Source organism: Mixophyes fleayi, chromosome 2 (assembly GCF_038048845.1).
Source record: "Mixophyes fleayi isolate aMixFle1 chromosome 2, aMixFle1.hap1, whole genome shotgun sequence".
NCBI lineage: Eukaryota > Metazoa > Chordata > Amphibia > Anura > Limnodynastidae > Mixophyes > Mixophyes fleayi.
In genome coordinates this window covers 177,021,706-177,045,846 of record NC_134403.1, presented here as the reverse complement: position 1 = coordinate 177,045,846, position 24,141 = coordinate 177,021,706, and the positions used below count along the sequence as shown (strand labels likewise).

At 38.1% G+C, this 24,141-nt stretch overlaps 1 protein-coding gene across 1 annotated transcript in view; it reads left to right on the top strand.

Annotated features, from left to right (window-relative positions):
* The window catches only part of LOC142138385 (merlin-like), a 72,295-nt gene that overhangs the window by 35,726 nt on the left and 12,428 nt on the right, over window positions 1-24,141 (top strand). Inside the window, exons 5-11 of the mRNA XM_075195026.1 lie at window positions 7,556-7,639; window positions 8,173-8,241; window positions 10,054-10,136; window positions 11,527-11,602; window positions 19,595-19,732; window positions 21,508-21,582; window positions 22,232-22,345. Of these exons, the coding sequence (XP_075051127.1) occupies window positions 7,556-7,639; window positions 8,173-8,241; window positions 10,054-10,136; window positions 11,527-11,602; window positions 19,595-19,732; window positions 21,508-21,582; window positions 22,232-22,345 (639 nt within the window). The remainder of the gene's footprint in view (window positions 1-7,555; window positions 7,640-8,172; window positions 8,242-10,053; window positions 10,137-11,526; window positions 11,603-19,594; window positions 19,733-21,507; window positions 21,583-22,231; window positions 22,346-24,141) is intronic.

Genomic DNA, 24,141 nt, shown 5'->3' with positions numbered 1-24,141 from the left:
GAAATGGTTGCGTATTGTTTGTTTGTTAGATAGAATGGTTGCGTTGGAAACGTATTTCATGGGAAATTGAATAAAATGTGTAGATGGTATTGGAAAGCCTGCTATGCTGCTGTTGAAAAGTGTGGCTGAAATTAGGACTTCGATGCATAGCAAGTGATTGGATTGTTCAGGAATTGGTCATATTGTTCTCTATAAAGTTTTGTTAGACTGTTGCTTTAAAGGGTAGTTTGCAACTCTGAATCTCTGAAAAAAATATGGTTTATTGCTGGAAATGTTGATGTAGTTAATATGGCAGCAAGATGAAATACCATGTGTTTAGAGTAGGCTCAGTTCAGACAATAGAGAAAATGGATATAGAAGCTCCCTGCTTGTAAAATGGCTGCCATCTAGAAGCTTCTATGTGAAGGGAATGTGGATAGTGAATAATGGCTGTTGGACTTTGACTGAGATGAGTGAAATGAAATGATATATGGATAAATGGTAGAAGTTTTTAGATAAATGTGAGAATATTTGGAAGGTTAAAATGTGTGCTTGATTGTGTGTCCCTCTCTCCCCTCACAAGTCCCTCCTCCTCCCCCCTACACACACACACACACACACACACACACACACACACACACACACACACACACACACACCTTTAGACAATCGTTAGTTAAAACAGATACAATAACTTGTATATTTATAAAACAGGCAACTCACTGCAATGTATTGTATGAAACAAAATCTGTTGAGTTTGTATAAATACACTGTTTACTGTTTTATAATATATGCCTACATTTTATAATTGGAATGTTAATTAATAATACAACACATTTTAAATGAAGCTACATCTTGTTTGTGGGTATTCTTGAAGACATAAGTATAAGTTATTATATGAATATTGGTCCATTGGAATTAAGGGAAAATAAGAATTATGTTTCTTGGGTTAAATCAGAATTACCTTTGCGAGGAGTTGGTTGACAGTAATAGTCATAAATAACGTTATACAATGGTCATCCATACATTTGCCAGACTATTAAGGAGATTAAAACCCCAGAAACCCTTTACACAAACAGAACAAAATCTCTGTCTGTTCAGTTTTAAATAACTGATAACAGACAATCAGTCTGCTCAGCTATGTAGAAGGTATACATTTCTGTCAGAGTATAGGATATTTTACATTTACATTGTGTGTTACAAGATCTTTTTTTCATTTTGGATCAACTTGTATTTTATTTCAGTGGCCCTTTTACTCTAAACTGTAGTTTCACAGGAATTAGGATGTATTATTCTCATTCCCATGAAAGGACAGAAGCTTGCATATTGAGACTTGCTCAGAGTAGGAGTATGCCAACTAACTGCTGCAAGCAAAAGACTTGTCCAGGCACAGAGGGATAAAATTCAAAGAACAGAATTTGTTTTTAAGACGTGGAGTCATTAGAGCCAGCAAGGAGAAAGCTGCTGACAGGATTTCTTGCATCTCCATTTTGAATGGATAAAAAATACAATGCTTGCAAGCTACTCTTGCAACAAAGATAATATACATTTTTAGAGTATAAATAAATAAATAACAAATCAGTCAATTCAGTTTGCCCCGATTTTAATACAGCAGCAAAACAGCCTCTGACAAACGTAGCTAAATATTTCACAACATTTTTCATGCTGGCATGCGAAAAGCTCCATGAACAGCTGTGCAGTTTGATGGTCATATACAAAGTGCATACAATGCACAACACAAAACACCTTGGCAAAAGCCGATGTTGCGCATGCAACCTCATGGTGTGTTGGACTACCTCCAGGCTGCGCACACATCTACAGCAAATGCCATTGCTGCATGCACAGCCAAGGAGGGGTGTGACTGAACGGACCTATAGGAGGCTATTGGCCCACACATAATTTTTTCTCCTTTATAATTTGGCTCAGAGAGGGTTGTAATTACTACTTTATGGCTGTTACTAATCATGAGAGTAAGAGGACATTGGGATTACTTGTGGCAATAGTGTGTGTAAATCTTTATAGTACAATGCACCTGTAAATGCGCTTTTCCGCCGATGTGCAACATGTAAACTGGATCCTATTAACAGCATAGCAGGAGACCTGAAGACCTTAGCTGTGAGCTGGTTCAAACCTGAAGTCCTTTTTTTGGAGTGAAAATAGAATGTCCCTTAAAATGTGCCCTCTCGACCCCTGCACTGCTCAACAAAACAAGGTGCATATCCCAAAATTTCCTATTGTGTTTTTCCTGATATGATCACACATATCTGGCAAGCCTTTACTCAGGAAAACTAGTTAATTGAAGATTTGGGTAAATTCTATTTTGTGAAGGTGACCGATGTTGGAATCTAAAAAAGTGTTTCATACTTTTGTCTATGCTTTCTGTATATTAAAACTAAGCAAAAATGTATTTATTTCAGTTTAATACCGATATGAAGCCCTGATTTGCTAATTTGATTCAGTTGAGTAAAAAATTAAAAAGTTAGTATCAGTGCATTTTATATACATGAGAATGGGTCTGGCCATTAAAGGTAAAAATTCCTCCAGTCATTAAGGGGTCCATTCATATTTTAAGTATTAATGCCCCTCCCCACAAATTACAGAATCATAGAAGTTCCAATGTCTGCGAATAATGTAACTCGCACATATGGTGCTAATTAATGGTCTTTTTTTGCTCAGATAAGCCCCAATTTATTAGAATGAGTGTTTTGACCTTTCTAAGGCTGGGTACACACTATACAAAATTTCACCCAATGCAATATCCTTAAATTTTTTACCAACGATTAAACCCCCCCCCCCCAAAAAATCCCCACATTTTATGCGATTTACCTTCAGATCTGTGCATGAATGCATACACACTGCAGAATTAGAACGTCATTGTTCCATCGTTAAACAACATTTTTAGTGCGGTTTAAAAATCATATGAAACTATACGATGTGCTTTGGAACGTACACACTAATGTGATATCGGGCTGAACGGTCGTTTATCAATTTATTGGCCTGATAATCGTCTGATAACACTGTAGTGTGTACTCAGCCTAAGTGCTTTAAATCGGAAAAACTTACCTGGTTAATCATGATGCCTCCAGAGCTAGTCATTTGCAATACAGAAGAATACAGATCTTAACAATCAGCAGTTCTAGTGGCTGGGGGGCTTCAGGATACTACACTTGCTGCAAGACATTCAGAAAAGGACCCTTTGATTTGTTATAACCCTTAGCGATTCTTTCATGATTCTGAGGTTCCATCATTCTGCATTTTGTTGCAGAACTCCTTGTTTCCAAGGGCTTCGCTACTATTTTGGTAGTGGTGGAGTGGCTGACGAAGGCAGCTCATTTAATTTCCTGTAAAGGCTTGCCTTCCCCATTTCACACTGATAACATTCTATATATGGAAGTATTTCTCTTACACAACACGACAGATAACATTAAGTGCAGACTGTGGGACAAAGTTTACCTCCAGATTATAGTAGCATTTATGCAAACTCTGGAAGAAAAAATTACAACGTCACCATATCAGACTGAATGTTTCAATTAAACACTCAAACAATACTTATGGTACTATGTATGTTTCCTTCAAGATGATTGGTTCACTTTCTGCCTATAGCAGAGATTGAGTTCAATAATACTAAACATTCTTCAATGCAAATGCATACTTGCCAACTTTTCTATTTTCCCTTATGGGATATCTCAGAAGGGAGGTGAAGCTCAACTGCAGAGGGAGGCAGGGCTATACAAGTCGCAGCTTTTTGGCATTGTGAGGGCCGGGCCAAAATGATGTGAATCATGACAAAGTAGGTGGGCAGTATGCGGAAGAATGGCCTGCTCTCCTCGGAGTCCAGGAAACCTACCCGGAATTCAAGAGTCTCCTGGACATTCCAGGAGGGTGGGCAAGAATGGGCAAATGACTTCCTTTTTTAGTCATTTTGGATTTCATCAACCCCTCTTGCTGAATTCTCAACACTACACATCTATTGCTGCTCTTTCTCAGATGATTCAAAAGGTTTGTAAAGTACAGACACAACTGCCCAAATGTATTATACAAGTTAACCCGTGCATGATACTCATACATTCTAGTCAAATCAAGCTACTTAAAGTGTTAAAAAGGTTCTTGTCATGCATTTGGGGCTAGGCTAGGCCTCCTCAGGGGAAGAGCGTTACTTCCCGACGTAAGCGCCCTTTTTTAACGTGGTTTTGTCCACATGTCACCACCTCATCATTCTTCTCCATCACCTTATTCTTCATCTTCATCGTCACATCCTTAATCTCCATCGTCTTACTGTTCTAAAACCTCTCGATACACGACGTTTTTGCTAAACACTTTATCGCTGTGCTCAATCAGTCTTTCTTGAAGGGCAGTATTCATAACCTGCACTTTCACATCACTGCTTCTCCGTACTCGTGAAAATGCGACATACAATTGTCCATGACCAAACACAGGCTCTGGTAAATAAATACCCACACGGTCAAGAGTTTGAGCCCTCAACTCGTAAATTTAGCCTTTACTACCCCTCCCACAGGGGGAAGGGGGGATGATGGAAGTTAACTGACTTCACTATTATAATTCTTTTGTCAAATAATGTCGGTATACCAAATTTCAGGTCAATTGGATGAGCCCTTTCTGAGAAAATAGTTTTTTACACACACACACACACACACACACACACACTAACACACGCCGCTAGGCTTATATATATTAGATATTACATTTGGCCTGGAAGCAGGGGTAACAAATAATGATAGCCAGGGAATGAGTTTTTGAGTTTCTTGAAGATTAGTGCCCAGTGGTTGCTCATGATGGATGGAGATGATGCTAAGAGGGTCTCCTCCCACAGAGACTATATCTAGTCTCTGATTAATGCTTTCCTTGCTACAGTTATTGCGCAATTCCTACTATCCAGGTTTTGTGTGATTACTCTTTTTCTTGATCTAGCTAATCACTTCTTGTGGCTTCTACCTCTTAAATCTTAAACTCTTATGCAAGTGTTTACCCACTGAATTATTTTACCTACATGGCATTGATTAATTGATTTTACCTATACTATAGTATAGTAAGTTGCCATGCCCTTGGCAATCTTTCCATTTTCTACCATGTAAGATTGAACATTTGTAACTAATATACAACTGTATAAATTTATTCTGATGTATTATAATTCTGTAGATTTAGGAAGACCTATAGAATATGGATTTGGTGTGTGCCCACAATGTAATTACCTTTTAATGAAAGCATTTGCATACTATTTATGGCTCTGCATTCATTCCCTTGATTGCTTCTTTAACATGAGCTGCTAATGAGCCATAAAATGCTTGCTAATATTTGACAGTAAACTGGGAATATCATCTACGTGTGTTAATGGTAGAATAATTTAGCGTAGCTAAAAGCTAATTAATAATTTAGAGCGTCTGCTACATGCAGAACCTATAACTCATTTTGGAGACATTTTTATTGCTAGTGTTCCATACGTTGTGGTTCTATCCGTTATCAACGCCAGTCACTTAACCACCTGATAGCCAGATATACTGTTCAAGCAACGCTATAAAGTAATGCTTATTTTTCCTCCTTTCTTCCCAGCACTTTCTTGCTTTTTGTTTATACAACACTTAAGTTAGGTGTCAGTTATCAAATAAAACCTTTTACTAAAGCCAGAGAACCTGTAAAAAATTTGTTACTTGAATAAGCACCACCTAGCAAAACACGTGTCGGCGTTCCTGCTGGGTGCATCTGGTTCTCCATTACATGTAGGGGATTTCTTATGCAGGATAGCTCCTATAAGCCCAGAGATAGTAAGGAGTACTTAGGAGGCAGACAGCAATACAACCCCCATAGATTGCAACCACGGATCGTAAATACAGCTTATGAGAGCTGAATCAGTTATTATAAATAGGACTGCTTTCGTGACTACTAGCTCCATTAATTTCGAGTCAGTTAGGAGCAATTAGGAGGCAGGTAGTTAGTTACCTCCACAGACCATGTAGGATATATTTATACAGACATCAGAAATCTGGTTATACTCTTAGGGAGAAGCCACCTCAATATAACTAGACCTCTTCCTTACATTTGTCAGTGGTTTGTTTATTAATGGCTATATAAATAGCAGGTTATTGAACATTGATTCAGCACATTAATTTTGTGTACTAACTACTTATTCTAAGCTAATAACATGCTCTATATCTTTATCCCAGCTAATATAGAAGAAAGCATTGAGTGCATCCAGTATTTGTATTCACATATTTTTGTTTTTATTAGCATGACATCATTTTAATATTTCACTGGTCATTTTTTAGACAATTAATAAAAGTTAAATTTTAAACGGACGGCTCATGAAAATCACAAACGATAACTTAAGGAATATTCAGTGCACCTTGTTAAACAAACCCCTGTTTCTTCTTTTGTGCCATAAGTTTGTTACTGTCAGGAATCTGTCAATATGTATATCCAAGATCAGACCCCTGGTGGATGGTAACCAGTTGTACCCCAATAGCTGTTCTCTATAGATCTCAATAATAAATATAGCAAACAATAGGACCTGCAGACCTTATCTTAGGTTTGAAGTTGATCAAGAAAGGCAACAGTCTTGTTATATACTCTGTGATATTAATCTTCTAATAGCTGGAACGTTTAGAGAAAGAAAATATGCCGCATAGCAATATTCAGGTATAGGTCCCAGAGGATTCTGGGAGAAGTTCCAAATACAGTCCAACATGCATACTAAGGGCTAGATTTACTAAGCTGCGGGTTTGAAAAAGTGGGGATGTTGCCTATGGCAACCAATCAGATTCTAGCTTTCATTTATTTAGTACCTTCTACAAAATGACAGCTAGAATCTGATTGGTTGCTATAGGCAACATCCCCACTTTTTCAAACCCGCAGCTTAGTAAATCTAGCCCTAAGTGGTAATCCAGTTTTCCAACAAAAAGCAATGTCAATTTACATACATATGTATACATCAAAGTTCTGAAAAGTAGTTTTCATATAATCGATTTAATAAACTGAAGCAGCAATGATTATCCTGGTAGGATTATCATATATCTCTATGTTCTCTTACAGGCTGGTAGCTATGCTTGACAAATGTGATGTAGCTCAGCCCACTGATTATAAATATGTTATCTCGAATAGAGTATAAAATGATTTTGCTTTGATGTACAAAAAATATTATGAAGACCTTGGATGGTCACATCAGGCAGGGCACCTGGAAGGTGTCATAAAACATTATCTGACCTGCCAGTTCAGGGGTGAGCCATATCCTTTATCCTCTCACTTTCACTAGTTTTTAATATGAGACTGAAGGTCAATGAACCAATAATGCCTATTGAAAGGTGTGGGTCAAAGGGACACAGATAAATGGTTACCTTTGCACCGAATACCACATACAACTAATATTACTACCTTAACGCAAGGAACACACAAACAAGACAGCAGTGACAGGTGGATTTATGCACATTACAGGTGGTCACACAAATGTGCCCAAGAACATAAACAAGCACAAACCAATAAAGAGGATATGCAAATGTTTATATACAAAAGCATGGATAAATGTATTTTATTTTACGAAAATTATTTTCTCACGTTGATGCACTAGGTTAAGAAGCAGATTCTGGATGAAGAAATTATTTGTTCTCCCGAGGCATCTGTTCTTTTGGCTTCCTATGCTGTCCAAGCCAAGGTGAGAACATTTAACTATATAATATACTAAATCACTCTTGAGAAAATGTAAAGCTTGGCTGACAAAGGCTGGTTATTCCTACATTTGAATCATTATCACATCTACAGGTGGAATGTTTGATCAAAAATATCAGTAGGTCTAAATATGCAAATTCAGCTGAATACAGATTACATTGTATTCTATCATGTTGATTCACATTTTAATCTAACAGATGAATAACGAGGAACGAGGCTGGATTGTTTATTGTTTTGAAATGAATTTTTAATTCTCTTATACATGTTTAGAATTGAGTTATAATTCAATTTAGACTAGCTTTCACATCTGATATAGTGTGTTTTGAGTTTAGTTTTTATTGAAAAAATAAAGTAAGCTCAATAAATCAGACATAATACATATGACTAAAGTTATAAATTAATTGAAAGAAAGTATCTTTATCAGACCCTTTTCTTATTGCTTTATCAGAAGTCTTATGCATAGGTAACATTACAGAAAGACAACATTATAAATTAGATTGATATTTTTCTGTCTTGCAGTATGGTGACTACAACCCAAACTTTCACCAGCCTGGATTTTTATCCCAAGATGAATTGTTACCAAAACAAGTAGGTATTTATTTACAATTGCAATTGTGGACATGTCATTACATGTTTTATTTAATTGTAAAAATTAATTTATAAAGGCAGCTATAGCTTTACTTTGTGGCTTTCTATTTCAATTTCTCACCTGACTACCTCGGGTTTCAGACAGGCAGTCTATAAAAGAGACTTCAGCTATTCACCTCAAAATTTCACAGAAAGTGGTTGTTAATGCTACCAGGAGAATATCATTTCAGAAATCATATGTTAATTATAAGAAAACTCATAACTTCCACTATTTACTTTACTATTATTCAAACCCAATATGTATTCCTTCTTGAGGTGACTTTTTCTGGCACATCACTCTGTGTATAAAGAGGACCTACCATCAGAAGGTACAAATGGAGATATAGAAAAGGTCCTTCGGCTTGTTGCCAGTGCTAGGAAATGCTTACATTTGGTGAGCCTTGTGGTCTAGTAAAGCCTCCGCAGTAAATCAGAACCTGACTTTCTTTTGCCTGTGCTGGAATTTATGACCCTTATGTACTGAGTGTGGGGATTTCAGCATTTAGGCTAAGGAGTTAATACTATGACGCTATAATGACACATAATATATACGAGTGTTGCTTATACCATCGCCTATAGTATTAGTTTTGAACCATTTTGTCAGGATAAATGTGAAATTCACAATGTCACATGGATGTATTCAGTAAACTTGAGTTGATATATCTCGTATTGAAAAAGTTAAAGTTATATGAGCATGTGTATTAAGTAAAGTATATTTTCATTTATAATAAAAATATATACCCTTTGCATAGGTTTTAAGTAGACTCCGACATTTCATGAACCTGGTTTTATTTCTTTATTAGCTGCCTTGGTAGCTGCTCGGCATTCTTCCCCAAAACCCAAATAGCACTACAGAATATGGATACAATATGACTACACTACAAAACTAAAACCATAGTAAGCCATGTAGTTCCATGTTCTAGATGACTAACAAATACAAAATTAAAGTTTTGATTTTTAATTTTAAAAATAATTTCAGTCAAACTGCAACATATAAATAAATGAAACACTTAATTGGACGGAAAAAAAACTATTAACATATTGTAGTAAGTTTTAGATTTTTCTATATTTAGCTATAATGTAAATATTCCTCTATTTGTAAAATGAGCATTGCCTTGTCTTATAATTAAAAAAGGTTGTTATTTTATTTGTACGTTTAGGCTGTTTCTTTTTCTCTTTAAATTTGTTCATTTATGTTTATTTTTTTATAACTTGATATACTGTTTTGCAATAGGTTTGGGAGTGTTTATTAAAAAAAGTTGGTTTGTCCTAAGACTTATGACTACAGTTTCTTCTGCATAAAGAGAATTTAGAATCTGTAGTGAGCTTAAGTAACGGAATTGTAGACTCCTGCTAGTTCTGTTTTTCAGGTTATTGTTCACAAAACAAATCACCTCAAAATTAAATACTATTACCTTTCTGGTTTTGAATGTAACAATAGAGGTTCCTTCTCTACTGCGGGGAAGGCTAGCGCTAATGTCCACATAAAACAAAGCCACAACCAATTTGTCAACCTTATAGTACAGCATCCTCACATCTCCTGATTTCCCTAGGCAGTGAGAGAGTTAGAAGGTAGGCACTGGCACCTTTTAAGTGCACTGTTGTGCATCCAGGCAATCACTTTCCTACCTGACCTGGTGACCAGAAATGGACTTTACTAGTGGAATGGAGCTCACCTCCCACAATCCAGCCAGAGTAGTCATATAAAAGCATATTGTATATTAGTTTCTATGCTGTGTATAAGCATATGTACACATATACCTTCTTCTGTAGGTTCTCCAGCAATATCAGCTGACATCAGATATGTGGCAAGAGAGAATAACAGCATGGCATGCAGGACACAGAGGAATGGACAGGTATGTTAACAGAATGTTCTGAAAAGACAAGAAAATCAGTGGTCACAAAAAAGAAAAATGTTTTAACTCCTATTTTTATAAAGCAGTCTGCATTGACCTCTTGACAATACCTACAACTCAGATACTACCCATAATACTTATGCAGAATATTTGGTGACTTTCTGTTAGTTTGTGCAAATACTGGTACTAAACTTGGATCTGTTCATATATAGCACTGGCATATTGAGGAGGTAGCGGGTTAAGGGTGTTAGGAATCCTACAAATTAAGAGATGTTGGCCACAATACGCTAACAAAAATTTATTAAAACAACCTGTACCAGGCTGTGTCTATGCACCATAATGTTTATAAAAAATATATAAGGTGGTAATTAAGAAAAACTAAGGGTAGAATTGTTCTAAGAAATATCATGTGTTTGCCCCTGTGATGTTTTCTATTGTACTCCACCAACTATACTCTTCCAAAATCCCGTAGTTCCCAGTGGCGCACGCAGAGTCTCCAGAAACCCCCTCCCCTGCGCTAACTCAGTGCCCACCATATAGGACAGCGCTGCCGAAACGCTGCCGAAACGGAGCTGTTGCGCATGCGCTGGCGCATGCGCAGCAGCTCTCTCTCGTGCGTGCGCCCCAGGTTCCCTATACTGTATATAAACGTATATAACTATAACTACTACTATTAAATAAACTACACATAGGAGCAGATTCAATTGTCCGCGATGTTCCTAAGAACATAACAGACACTCTTTTTTGCTGACATTACGGTAAAAGTAACACAGATTTTTGCTCGCACCTGTATGGGGTGCAAGCAAAAATCAGCCTTATTTCTGTAAAAAAAAAATCGGCAGAAGGTGTCTCACGCCCATTGCAAAGGCACCACATGTGGATTTTTAATTAATTGAATCTGCCCCATAGTGTTGTGTTTTTAAACATCTATAAACTATTTGAATGTCGTGTGTATAAATTCTAAAATACATCTTTCTATAGGGTTTAGGAATAAATCTGATCTAAAAAAAATGAAACTTAAATATTATATTTAGATGATTTGTCAATATGCACTGTGGAGATTCTCTGACTTGTATCAGACCCTTTGAGGACTCTGTCCTAAAAATGTAGTAGGAGCTCAGATGTCTATAATGGAGTGGGGAGGTTGTACTTTTCGTTTAACATAGCTTCAGTGTCATGTCAGGTTAACTCACAGCAATGTATTTTACCTTCATGTTTCATATCAAATTGCAGTTTAGCGATCCATTAAGGTTAAGTTACATATTCAAAACTTTAGCACATTCAGTAAAAACCAAATAGGCAATACGATAAATTCCTTGCATACCATTAAAATTTAAGACTAACCATATTTTATTGATTTATTTTTCACATGGTGTTTATATTCTTGTAGGGACGAGGCAGAGATGAATTACTTAAAACTTGCACAAGACTTGGACATGTATGGCATGAACTACTTTCCAATATCAGTGAGTGAGTTATTATTAATCAATGTAGTCTAAAGTGCTAACTGGGATTGTACATCTGACATTATTCATTACTCTCTTCTCTCCGAGTATTTAAAACAGGCTGAAAACATTTGTTCACCCGGGCATGTAACTACAATTACTGTAATTCTGGAACTTCTGAAGTCTTTAATTTTCAATTATTAAACTTAGTAATTATCATCAGAGTGGTTGTTGATTATACAGTCATATAGCAGATAATTGTTATGCATTTATTTTACATAGCACTAATAAGAAATATTTAAATAGAGTTTACATTCCATGTGAAGGTATCGTATCAGTTGATCATAATAGACATTTCGGAACCTCAAAGTGCCCAGACTGCTTGTTGTGGCCAGGGGCAGGCTGGGCTGGGGGGCATATGCCCCCCTGGCTGGTCCCATATAGGGCTACCTTGGGCTGGGTGACTGGGCCAACTGCATTTTTTTTCCTTTAAAATGTTCCTAATAGGCTGCTAAATGGAGTCTTGTCCCCCAGGCTAAAATTTGCCAGCACTTTCCTGATCATGGGTTTAGGTTTTGTGTCCTTTGGAGGTATTGCAGATTCCTGTAGTTGATATAAATAGTGACAGGAAATATTGCTCCTTCTAACAGGTATCTCCACTACTCTAATGTAAGTTTAATGGCTAAAAACTACTGGCCTGCAAAGGCATAGGTTTTATCTGAAGAACTGTTTAGGGAAAGGAGCCACAAGGATACTTTTTGGACTGAAGGCGGATCAAGAGGGACTTGGGTGATGTTTTACTGGATCTGAAAAAAATAAGAACTAATCACATCAACATTCAATTCATCATCGTACGCAAAGCACACTTACTACTGCTTACGATTTCTGGGAGGGAACGAGGCCGTGAAGGGGCGTTCACCCGTTGTCAATGTACAGTAAGGGCATGCCAAACTCTTACTCCAGCTACAGGGCTAGTCTAAGTCCTAATTACTAGTAATGACAGTCTCATCTACATGTGTTTGCAATCGGTAGCAACTGTATAAAAATTTATTTTTATGTTCAGTAGTTGTTAAAAACATCCTAATAAATGTATTTCATGGGAAAAAATTATAAAGAAAAATACTTAAAAAAAAAAAAATTATCTGTTTTATCACTAATACCTACTTTATTAACAGGTGACATCAATTGTATTTGTTTTCTTTCTGTGCGGTCTTTTGCGAATGTATATTCCACATAGGTATTGGATGTATCCTGCAGTATCTTATGTAGTAGAGCTGCCGAATTCATCAGCGAACATATCTTCAGATATTGAATATCTTCAGATATTGAATTCGGGTGTGCATATACCCCATTTCTGTGCATTTTAAAACAAACGCGGGTTGCGTTCAGCCCTTGATGAATCAGGCCCAATGAGACTAATTGAAGGCGGCTGAATCCTTTACATGATCCATTTTTAAATAATAATATATCACCATATGGAAGTTGTGATTGTTCAAAGATACAGTACTGTGTCAACACTGAATTAACCTTTCTCCAGGAGTATGGGTAACTCATAAACTGGGTGAAAATAATCTTCAGCCTACTTAAATAATAATGTGGGTGTCTTATAAGTGATCCTTTCAGGCAGATGTAATCAAGACCACATCTTGCAGTGCATCCTGTACCCACAACTAGGATTTGTCACTATATGATTATGGGCATTACAACATGTAAGACCACCACAGTTCCATTTTCTGATTTAAAGTATAAGTTCCTTGTAATTGAAGTAGTTCAGATATCAAAGGAAGAGAATTATGATTGTTCATGATGATTTTGTTGAGGCCTCAATAGTGTCAGGCGCTGTCTCCTCTCAGCGGAGAAGGACGCCTGCTTCAGCCGCTCTGCCCGGACAGTTGCCGGGCAACCAGATAACCACGCCCCCTAACTCTGTCGGGCGCTTGCACATTGGCTCGGGACGCTTTCCCCGGCATTTCCTGTGCCGGCTCATCTGAGCCTATCAGCTGTTCCCTGCTTCTATTTAAACCTTGCTCTGGCGCCATTAGGGTGCCAGAGTAACAGGTTCCTGCCTCTAGCTACCACAGTGCTGTATTCCTGTTGTGACCCGGATTTTACGACCACTTAATCTGTATCTGCATTCCTGTTGTGACCCGGCTAGCTGACCATTCTCTATTCTGTGTTCCCATCCTGTTCCTGCGACCTTGGCCTGTTTGACTTTGCTCCTGGATTTCCCCTTGTACTTCGTATACCGATTGGCTTGACCCAGACTGTCTGACTCCTCTTCACTACACCAGTAACTGTCTGATAGGACCGCGACCTGCGTACCCTTTGCAGCGAAGTCCATACCTCCTTGCGGGGGTCCCTGGTGAAAACCAGGGGTACGTTAGACTCCGCACCTATCAGTACAGTAGTGCCAATACTGGTTATTGTTCCTCTCATATCCGTGCCTGACAAATAGTCAATGCATTGTCTGAGTGAGTGGTCTTTGTCCTCAACATAGAAGAGGCTGACACTAGCAGAAAAGGAATATTTTTGGGTGAATTTTTTTTATAGGTTTTTTTTAATATATTCACACATCGCCTTGGTTTGAGGAATGGATAATGGATCTTCTTGGCCTATAGGTGAAGAGGTATGAGGCATGAGTTTCATGACAAATTTGTGAGGATGGTGAGGTGAATCAGTGGGGCAAGAGACACTATTGTGTGTAAAACTAATTTTTTCTCAATACATAAAAGCCTGACTTGGTGACAGGACAAGAACAATCTGTTCTAGGGAATTTCATTACAAACCCTCAGTAAGTAGAGACAATGACAGATGCAAGCCTGAATGGTTGGGAAGCTAATTGGTTGGGTGATATTGCCCAGGAGAGTTAGACATCCTCATCCCTGACATGGTGATCCAGTATATGAAGCAGTTCTTCAAGCCTTTGAGAGGTTTCACCACACAACTAAAGGCAAAACAGCCCAAGTGTTCTTAGACACCATTATAGTGGTGGGGTATATTGTAAAACAAGGAGGGATTCACATATTACTTGAAGTCCAGCCTTCAAGCATTTGTTTAAGATTTCTGGTGAAGGAAGTAGGACACCTTCACTTTGATCTAGGACTTTCCCCTATGTTAAATTTTTCCTCATATTCCTGACTTAGAAGGTTCTTGAGAGGCTCAGAGAAGATGCAGCAAATGTTATCACTTGTCTACCTTGATGGCCCAGGAGATTTGGTTTCCTCAGTTTTTTCAAATCGTGATCTTTCCTCTACCCAATAGTCTACTACTTGTAAGTATTATAGTTTCTAGGAAGCTTTCCATAGTTGTTGTCATCACATGCAGTGCCCTACAGAGGTTGAAGACATACCAGTATTTATAATTGCTCTTGATCATGGTCTCAGTTTTAACACCTTGGATAGACAAGTTTCTGCTTTGTTAGAAGTCAAATTATCTGACATCCCTTGGCCAGAACCTACGTTTAATGGGCTAAATGCATTAGACATACACCATAACTACAACTGAAGCTTGGCATCTACTTTTCATATAGAAGACTATCAGGTGGGAGACTTTTAAACCTCTGGATTCCTTTTCCACTTGATTATCAGAAATTATGGTCTTTGTATATGTCACATACTGCAGCAATCTTAGTACTAAATTCAATAAAAAGCACCAGGTTTGCTTTGCCATTAAAGCTAGCTGTTATGTATTTCCATTAGGTACCAGAGACATACTTTCATGGACTTGACTTGCAGGCTGAGGTGCCGGGCGGCTGGGAGTGCTGTTTCCAGATGCTGGCATTTGGGAACATTACACTGTCAGACTAATACTTTCAGACAGCACCTGTGCTCACAGAAAGAACTTATGTATAGCGTTATCTTTGGCACTGGACAGTCCTCAGCCACTTTATCAACCTGGTGCATTGAGCGCCAGGTTGCCAGGTTATTGTGTGCCTGTTACCAATGTCTAGTATATTTCTGTTCCTGATGTCTCTTAATGTACCAGACCTTCGTTTTGTCTCTGGCTAACAGTATAGCCTTTCCTTTGAGTTCAAGTATTTTATCCTGTGTATGCTAAATGCAACTTCCTTGACCAGTAACCAAATCTTCCTCTGTTCTGATTACATGATGTACTAGACCTTGGTTTTGACCCTGACCACCACTATAGATGTTTCTTGGGTATTATTCCTGGGCACTAAATCCTGCATATTATAGTATATCTGATTAAGGGAATTGATCCTGATTCTTGTTGCCTATTTTCCAATACTAATATCAGTGTGCACTAAAACATCTAATACCATACAAAATCCAGTTGGCCTCTTCCTGTAGATATTCCTGAGTTGGTGCAGTTTATGAAGCAGCGACATAAACCCTTGTGCAGCCACCAGTCATTGTTGTCCATTGCCTAGAGCACTACTGCCACAACCTGTTTCCAGCATTCAGTACAGTATGGCAGATACTTATGAGTGGATTAAAATGGCAGGAACAATCTTAGTGAGAATTGGTGCACTGTATCTTTAAGTAGAGCAGGTGAGTCTGGGTAGGGGGTCAATAAGCGGATCAGTTACTGTTGGAGGCGTACCCTCTCACTAATCCTAGTGGTGGTCTCTCTAAGGTATGTCCTCACTGTTAAGAATTCGGGTGATCCCTGCAGCTTGCTGGATCAGTTGCCTAGCAACAGTAGGGTCGTCCTTTCTCTGCCAGGCAACAGCGGATTGTAACCTTTATGCACCAAGTGTATGGTGATCACCACCACATAACAGATCTGTTACCAGTGTCCTTTCCCTGTCAGTTGACAGTGGATTGCGCTCTCATGTGTTTAGGAATTTGATCACTGCTACATGTCAGCAGATTGGGAAACTAATTGGTTGGGTGATATTGCGCTGGAGAGTTAGCCATCCTCATCCCTGACGTGGTAATCCAGCATATGAAGCAGTTCTTCATGCCTTTTAGAGGTTTCATCACACGACATAGCTTCCTTTCCCTAGCAGAAGATGGTGCCCTGATGTTTTTAGTTATGTGTTGGTCACCACCACATGTCTGATGTGTTAGCAGCATTTCTCTTTATTAAGCGGCAATGTATTGTACTAAGTCTTGTGTATGTGCAGGATGTCTGCCACTACACTTTGGACTAGTTACCTAACAACAAGAGTAGCATCCTCTCTCCCACGCAGCCGGCCCCTCATTGATTGAGCTGGGTGCTATGTAAATAGATACCAGCGTCTCTTCAGCTCTCAGTCTGGCAGCGTCAGCTGTGCCGTCACTCAGCCAATCATCCTGCAATATTTCATTGGTTCTGCTGGCTTTATAAACCCCTTCCTGTTACCATACCAATGCTGGTGATAGTTCCTGCTTGACCTAGTGTGCCTTGTATCCTGATCTGTTCTTTTCTCAGTGTTTAACCCAGATTGTTTAAAGGAGTCTCTATATTCTCCTGCTCCTGACCTTGGCTTGTTAAACGGATCTGCATATATATCGCTACCTGTCCTGGCGCCTGGCTTGTGCAGTCCTCTCCTGCTTCTGAACTTGGCTTGACGCTTACTCTGCATTAATCCTTGCCAGTCTGATTTTCAGTTTACTCTGCTGTTACCATCTCGGTTGCTCACTGCCTCCTATCGTGTTCTATCCACTCCACTGGGCAATAGTGAGATCAACAACTACTACTACCCATGGTTAAGTTCTGGGTGCAACTGAGTACTGTGGAACATATATAGTTCCTCGGAAAGGGGGTTGCTAAAGGTGAACATCTCGACAAACTGTTCTAGTAGTTGAGGATCACATGCCATATTGCCCTTAACAATCACCTGCCCAGTTTCATATTGCTGATGATTGCGTTTACACACTAGCTTCCTGATCCTTTATCGTCTGCTTCATATGGTTCCTGGCTCCTGTTTCCTGGCTCTGCATTATGGTGGCTTCTGGCTTCTGACCTCTGGCTCTGCATTATGGTGACTTCTGAATCCTGGTTCCTGGCTCTGCATTATGGTGACTCTGACTCCTGGTCCCTTGTTCTGCATTAAGGTGACCTTTGGCTCCTGATCCCGGCTCTGCATCTCCATTGGCTCTGGTTCCTGATTACAGTGATTTATAGCACAGATTACACTGCTTAGTTTTAGAACAGCTCCTTAATCTGCAATATGCTACTCACAGGTAGCTCTACTACAGTTACATACTAGAGTACTTACTCTTGGTTCAGTTTTTCTTCCATCCACACTAAGGAGCTAAGGGCCTGTTTCAGTAGTACTGCTGTTCTTTCTGAGTGCTCAGTTGTTTGTACATTTTTGACTGTGTTACCATTAGCCAGTCTGCATATCTGTTTTAAGTGATGATCATTTATACCACAGACTCTGCTATTTTTCAATGTCAGAGATACTTCTGCATTACCAGGTACTGTCTACTGCCAGAGATTTTCTGCTACACTGTGTATCTCCATATTATCCTGCATATCATTATTGCCAGTACAGTTTTGTGACTTTGTCATTAGTTCCTGTCTGTTGCTGAGTTTCAATAAACATCTTTGATTGCAGCACAACCTCATTTTTTCTGCCAGTGTATTCCTAACAGGACTTAAGCAAGTCCAATCAATATCCAGGGGATATTGACATTTAACTGAGACTGTGTACTAACAGTGAGGCTTTCAGGGCATATAAGACTTGCACAGCAGAGTAAGACAGGGATGACTGTACTAGTACATTATTTGATACTGATAAGCTACCTTTAAAATGTTTTTTTTTTTCTATTAGCCTTAATACTTCTAGTAGAGTAGTGGAGCTTTAGGTACTTCAGAACCATACCTGATATTTCTCTATAATAGAGCAGTCCTTCGTCCTATGGAATCCTTTAGTCTTAAAGTACTCTCTTCATTTCATGGAAGTCTAGGCATAACTTTAATGTTGTAAGATGTCTAAATGTTTATATTAATAGAGTACAGACATTTCTGATTCAAGTTAATGATAAAAGAAAATGTTTCAGATGTCCAAGTCTGCAGTCTCTAGATTTCTCACTGATTGTATTAAGCTGGCATACTCAATGTAAGCAGTTTCTGAATTTGTGCATACTGAATTATGGCGATTTCAGCCTCGTGGACCAGAAAAACACAGCAATGTGGTTATCTATAAACACCTTTACTGATCATTATCGGCTTGTTGATATGTCTCAGAATAATTTTGGCTGAATTCTTATAAGAAACATCCTGTCTTATTTTGTGACTCTATTGCTTGGTCAGATTTAACTGGTGCCTACTGCCATGGAGAACCAGGAAAATAGAAAATATATATCAGACTGTAATTTTATTTTTTTTGGACCAGAATATGATTGACACAAATTTCACATGCCTAATTACTTCCTAGGTGGGGTCAGTCAAAAAGACTTGGGAAGAAAGAGGGATAGGGAAATTTATTGGAGTGATTATGTTATGTACTTGCCTGTTATGAACTTGCCATTAGAATTGCCCATATCCAAGATGGCTGGGAATGTCTCATGAAGATTCCATCTTGGATCTCTGTTATGAACTTGTCCTTACAATAGCCCTTATCAAAGATGGCCGGGACTGTCTCATGAAGATTCCATCTTGGATATCGTTTCCTGTTTGGGCCTAGAAAAGGCACATCCTGTTTAGAAACCTTTGCTTGAGTATTGTGCTTGTATCTGAACTAGATGCTTCCACAGAACCCTGCTCCCTCTTGTGATTTGGAATACAATTGCTTGATATTTCTACCAGACCTTTATCTGTCTTGAGACTGTGGATTTCACTTGTTGGATACTTGAGATTTATAGATATCAAAATAAATCTTGTTTACTACAGAACTACCTGCCTATTGGGTTTGTGATACCAGAAGTGTGACAGATTAACTATTTCCTCTCTGCTACATTGAATTATTAACAGACTGGCACTCGCTGCCATATCCCAGTTTATGAAAATTTAAATATGATATAAATTTTCCATTGCGCTGACTACCTAGCATCTAGTAATGGTTTTAAAGAACAGTGGTTATACCAGTATTTATATTAAATGTGTTTTATTTTTAATTTCCAGGAAGCTAAGAATGACTCTGATATCCTGCTTGGCGTGAACGCAAAGGGAATCCATATTTACAGCAAAATTAACAAAATATTACCATTAGAATCTTTCAAATGGAGTGACATCAGGAATATTTCTTACAATTACAAGAAAGTGAGTAAATATGTATTATGATAATAAAATATTACTTGGATGGCAATCATTACATATTTCCCCAAGCAAGTAGTGACCAGTATGGTTAGTGACATAGCTGCCTCTTAATTTTTAAAAGATAATAAGACTCATAATAAAACATAAGAGGGATGTAATAAAATAAATAATTCTGTGAAGGTTTAACGGGATGAAAAATGTAACTGGGTGTGTGTTAGAGCTCTGGGTTCAGAGTTTCCTAATTACCCTTCCTTTAGTAATTTTAAAAGCATAATGATGAGTACAGCGCAGTGCCGCAAAATTATAAGCCACACCCTTTTTTTATCATACCACGACGCGTCCTTCAATGCAACAGCAACTGTGAAACAAATATTACTGAAGTGGTACTATGGCACTGTGTAGTTGTCTGTCTATATATATATATATATATATATAACTAATATTGAGAGTTACCCCCACCTTGTACAAATCATATTGCAAGGAGCATTGCACAGACATCCCTACACAGTTTATTACATAGTCCTATTGCCCAGACTTTATTGCAATATGTATGCATGAACCCCATTCACACTGCACAGACCCCATTGCCAGGGTACAGACATTAAAGCCATATAGCAAAGTCTCTATTGTCTATCTGTCTGTCTATCTATCTGCTCATGCAATACCCAAACTTGTACTGAGTAAGTCTACAAAAAAACGCATGCCTACGTCTGTATACAGATCTGACACTTGCGTCTCCTTATGCTTGGAGTGGTGGAACGGGAGAGAGAAGGGGCATACAAACGCAGACCGAGTATAGTAAGGGCACATTCACTTAATCACAAACTGCAGCTGAGCTGCACGGAGATGCATGTACAACTGTCAGTAGATATATCACTTATAGGTGCCTGAAGGCTGACAACTGTCTTCATCATCAGCACTAGCTAATTGCTTTTGATTGGCTGATTGCGGATTCACCACAGAAGCTGATAGGTGCTTTCTTCATTACTTGTCCCTATATCGTATGATTTTGTGGGCACGTTATTAAATTATATATATTTTTTTGCTACTTTCACTCATACATGGTAAGGATGATTAAACTTGATGTATTATAGAGGTATTTCTTATTTAAATTAAACCTAATTACAAAGGCGTTTTTCGCTATCTATATATCTAGGACTGTAGAAGACAAGGTTTAGGTTAAGCATGTACACATGGACACCTGAGCTGTTCTGCATTCACCAGATGGAGAACACAGCACAAATGAGGCTCAGATGGAACTAGTAGCAGGGATCATTTATCAATATGGACAACAGGCAGACTATTCACATAAGTGTTCATATAGAACAGTTAATATAGAAAATAGTAGGGGGGAGTACATGCAACTGTGCATATGTACTTCAGTCTATGACTACAAACAATAGGATACTCCGAAACTGAGACCACATAACAAACTGATTAAAATATGCAAATAATGCAACCGATATTGTGCATGACTCATGAATTTGCAGTTGGCCAGACCATTTCATATCAGGCATAATGGATTTCCACCTCTCTTGGACATCTGCACTTAATTTGGAAATCAGTGCATATATACACACTATATTAAGTTCCACCCTGAACGGGGAATGTACATTATTATTCTATTCTTATATTCTAACTTATTAATAAACGTAATCACAGCTATGCACTTTTTGCATTGAAATATACTTAACTGAAGTATACTTTACTGAAAAAATTGTGTTACAAAATTAAATATTATTGTTTTTGAAATATCAATAATCACTTTTTCATTTCAGCTAAAATTTACTCCAGTGGACAAAAAAGCTGAAGCTTTCAAATTCTATTCTAGAGACCATAAAGTGAATAAACTGGTAAGTAACTGTAATAGTTAAAGTTGGCTAATTATGTAGATGCAAAGCACAAATTGCCTTAACTCACACTGTCCATATGCCATGCAATGTACTAGTGTACGTCAATGTATCATATATTTATGTATTATATATTTATGTGGTCCTCCTTTGCTCCTGAACCTGTTTTGACCTTCTGCTGTGGATCTGTCAGTTCTTCTGGATTTGGATCTTGTACCTTGCTGCCCAATGGATACTAACCTAGACCTATACGAATATGAGCTGTCTTTTCCCGTTTGTCTGGAACCCCATCTGCTTTATTGGTGAACATATGTGATTTAGACCTGGGAGCAACTGCTGCTTTAAGAGAAAGGGAACTGGTATAGGCAAATCAACACTAGCCCGGTCATGGTGTTTACAAACCGGTTTGTGGCCCAGAGATGACAGCTGTGCTAGGCATATGTAAAGTTTCTTATATGGCAAGTACATCCCTGATCTTGCTTTAATATGCAGCTAAATAGATATTACCTGCATATATTTCAATCAGTTGTAAAGAAATGGCATATCACCATTTTAGTCATTTCTTTAATATTACTGTATATATGAGAGTATTAATAAAGTATTATTATTATAAATGGTTATAATTCATCAACATGTCATTATAATTATATAGATTTTACACCTGTGCATTGGAAACCATAATTTATTCCTGACAAAAAGAAAGGTGGATTCACTTGAGATGCAGCAGATGAAAGCACAAGCCAAGGAAGAAAAAGCAAGGAAAAAGGTTTAAAAAGATTTTTTAATGGCTCATTTCACTTGAAATAATAGAACATATTGCCACAGACACTTGTTATAAAATTCATATGCATAATAAGCTAGACATATATTATCAGTCAATTTCTGCATCTTGACTTACATCATAAGTGGTTCAAACATACACTTAAGATTTTACAAAAATCCTACTACTAATTTTCAGCATGAAGCTAGACATAAAAGGCTTTAATGTGTATAAGCTGAATGTCATGCAAACAGCAGATATTTCATTGGTAGCACCATTGCGGAAGAAAAAAGGAAACTTTTACCCTAAAATATGTTGGGCTTGTTGATACCACTAGAAATATAACACTAACACACAGGACATTCTATACAGCAGCATTTCATTCCTAATTATTTTGGAGGGTATGTTTAGAACAGCAATTCCATGTGCAATGGTAGGAGTGTTTATGGCATTAATTACACAAGCATCTTACCGGCCACCTTGAACTTGATCGCAACGCTGCAATTGTTTGCCCATAGACAACACCGGAGGCATAAAGTACTTTATATTACTTTCATCTGCAGAGCTCAAGACATGTAGACTACCACCAGAAGGATAACGTTTTCAAGATAACTTAGATGTCATTAAATGTCATTGTAACATGGCTTATCCGCTTGGACTCTCCTGAGGATATATTATTGTGATAACGCCACCAATATGTGATAGCATTACAGCGGGGAGAATTCCATAATTTTACCTGCTTTGCTCACACAATCAACTTGGTGGTACCAAGCTTTTTAAAAAATAACAGTGACATGCAGGAGATGCTGTCTGTGACCAGTAGTAATTTGGGTCATTTCCGTAATTCTGCAACAGCATGTAGGAGATTGCAGCTGCTGCATGAAAAATCAAAGTCCAGCATTGAGAATACTTTCTGTGTAGCGCAAGGAGCTGAAACCACTCTAAGTAGTCAACTGTGAAGTGAGTTCAGACACTGTTAGCTTGAGTCAAGTGATTCCCCAAATTAGACTTTTGGAAAAGCAGCTAAAAAAATTGAAGTAGGAAATGAAACAAAGCAATTCCGCTAACTATATAGGACTTGTAGATCAAATACTTTATTCGCTTCGCCAGGATCTGAGAGTTATCAAGATCTTGAAATCGGATCACTAGATTTTTGCAACTGTGCATGAACCTAGGTTTAAGAGCTATGTCTTCTCTTTCTTCCCAACTGACCCAGATCTCAAAAGATGCAGTGAGCTTCTGATCAGAAAGCTGACAGCTCAAATGGTACATTACACGACAATGTCTCCCCCCTCAGTATCTTTGGCAACTGCTGCTAGGAAAAAAATTAGTTTTCCCAAGACACCCAATGGTGATGCAGATGATTCAGCACAACATTTTGACATTTGGTCTGATCTAAAAGAATTGCCCAAAAATTTGTGACAGCTCTACAAATGCCACGAGGAAGGCCATTACCGGCAATTACATCAAAGTACAGATACTTCTGTAATGGTGAATTCCAGCGTTGATGAATTAGTATTGTGTGAGGATGATGTACACACTGATGAGGGTGAGGATGATGATAGTGTAGATTGCAGGTGCTGGGATCTAGCTGAGAGAAGGGAGCTAGCTGATGCTGGTATGCTTAATATTTTGGGTAGAATGGCATGCTTGCAATTTTATGGTTTTCTACAGTAAACTTTCACCTTTATTAGAGAGGTGTTTTTTTTCTTTAAAAAGGTAAAAGCTTTTTTTACATTTTTGTTTTCCTGACTTAAAACCACTATGTACTTGAACATACACTTTAGCATATGACGTAGAGG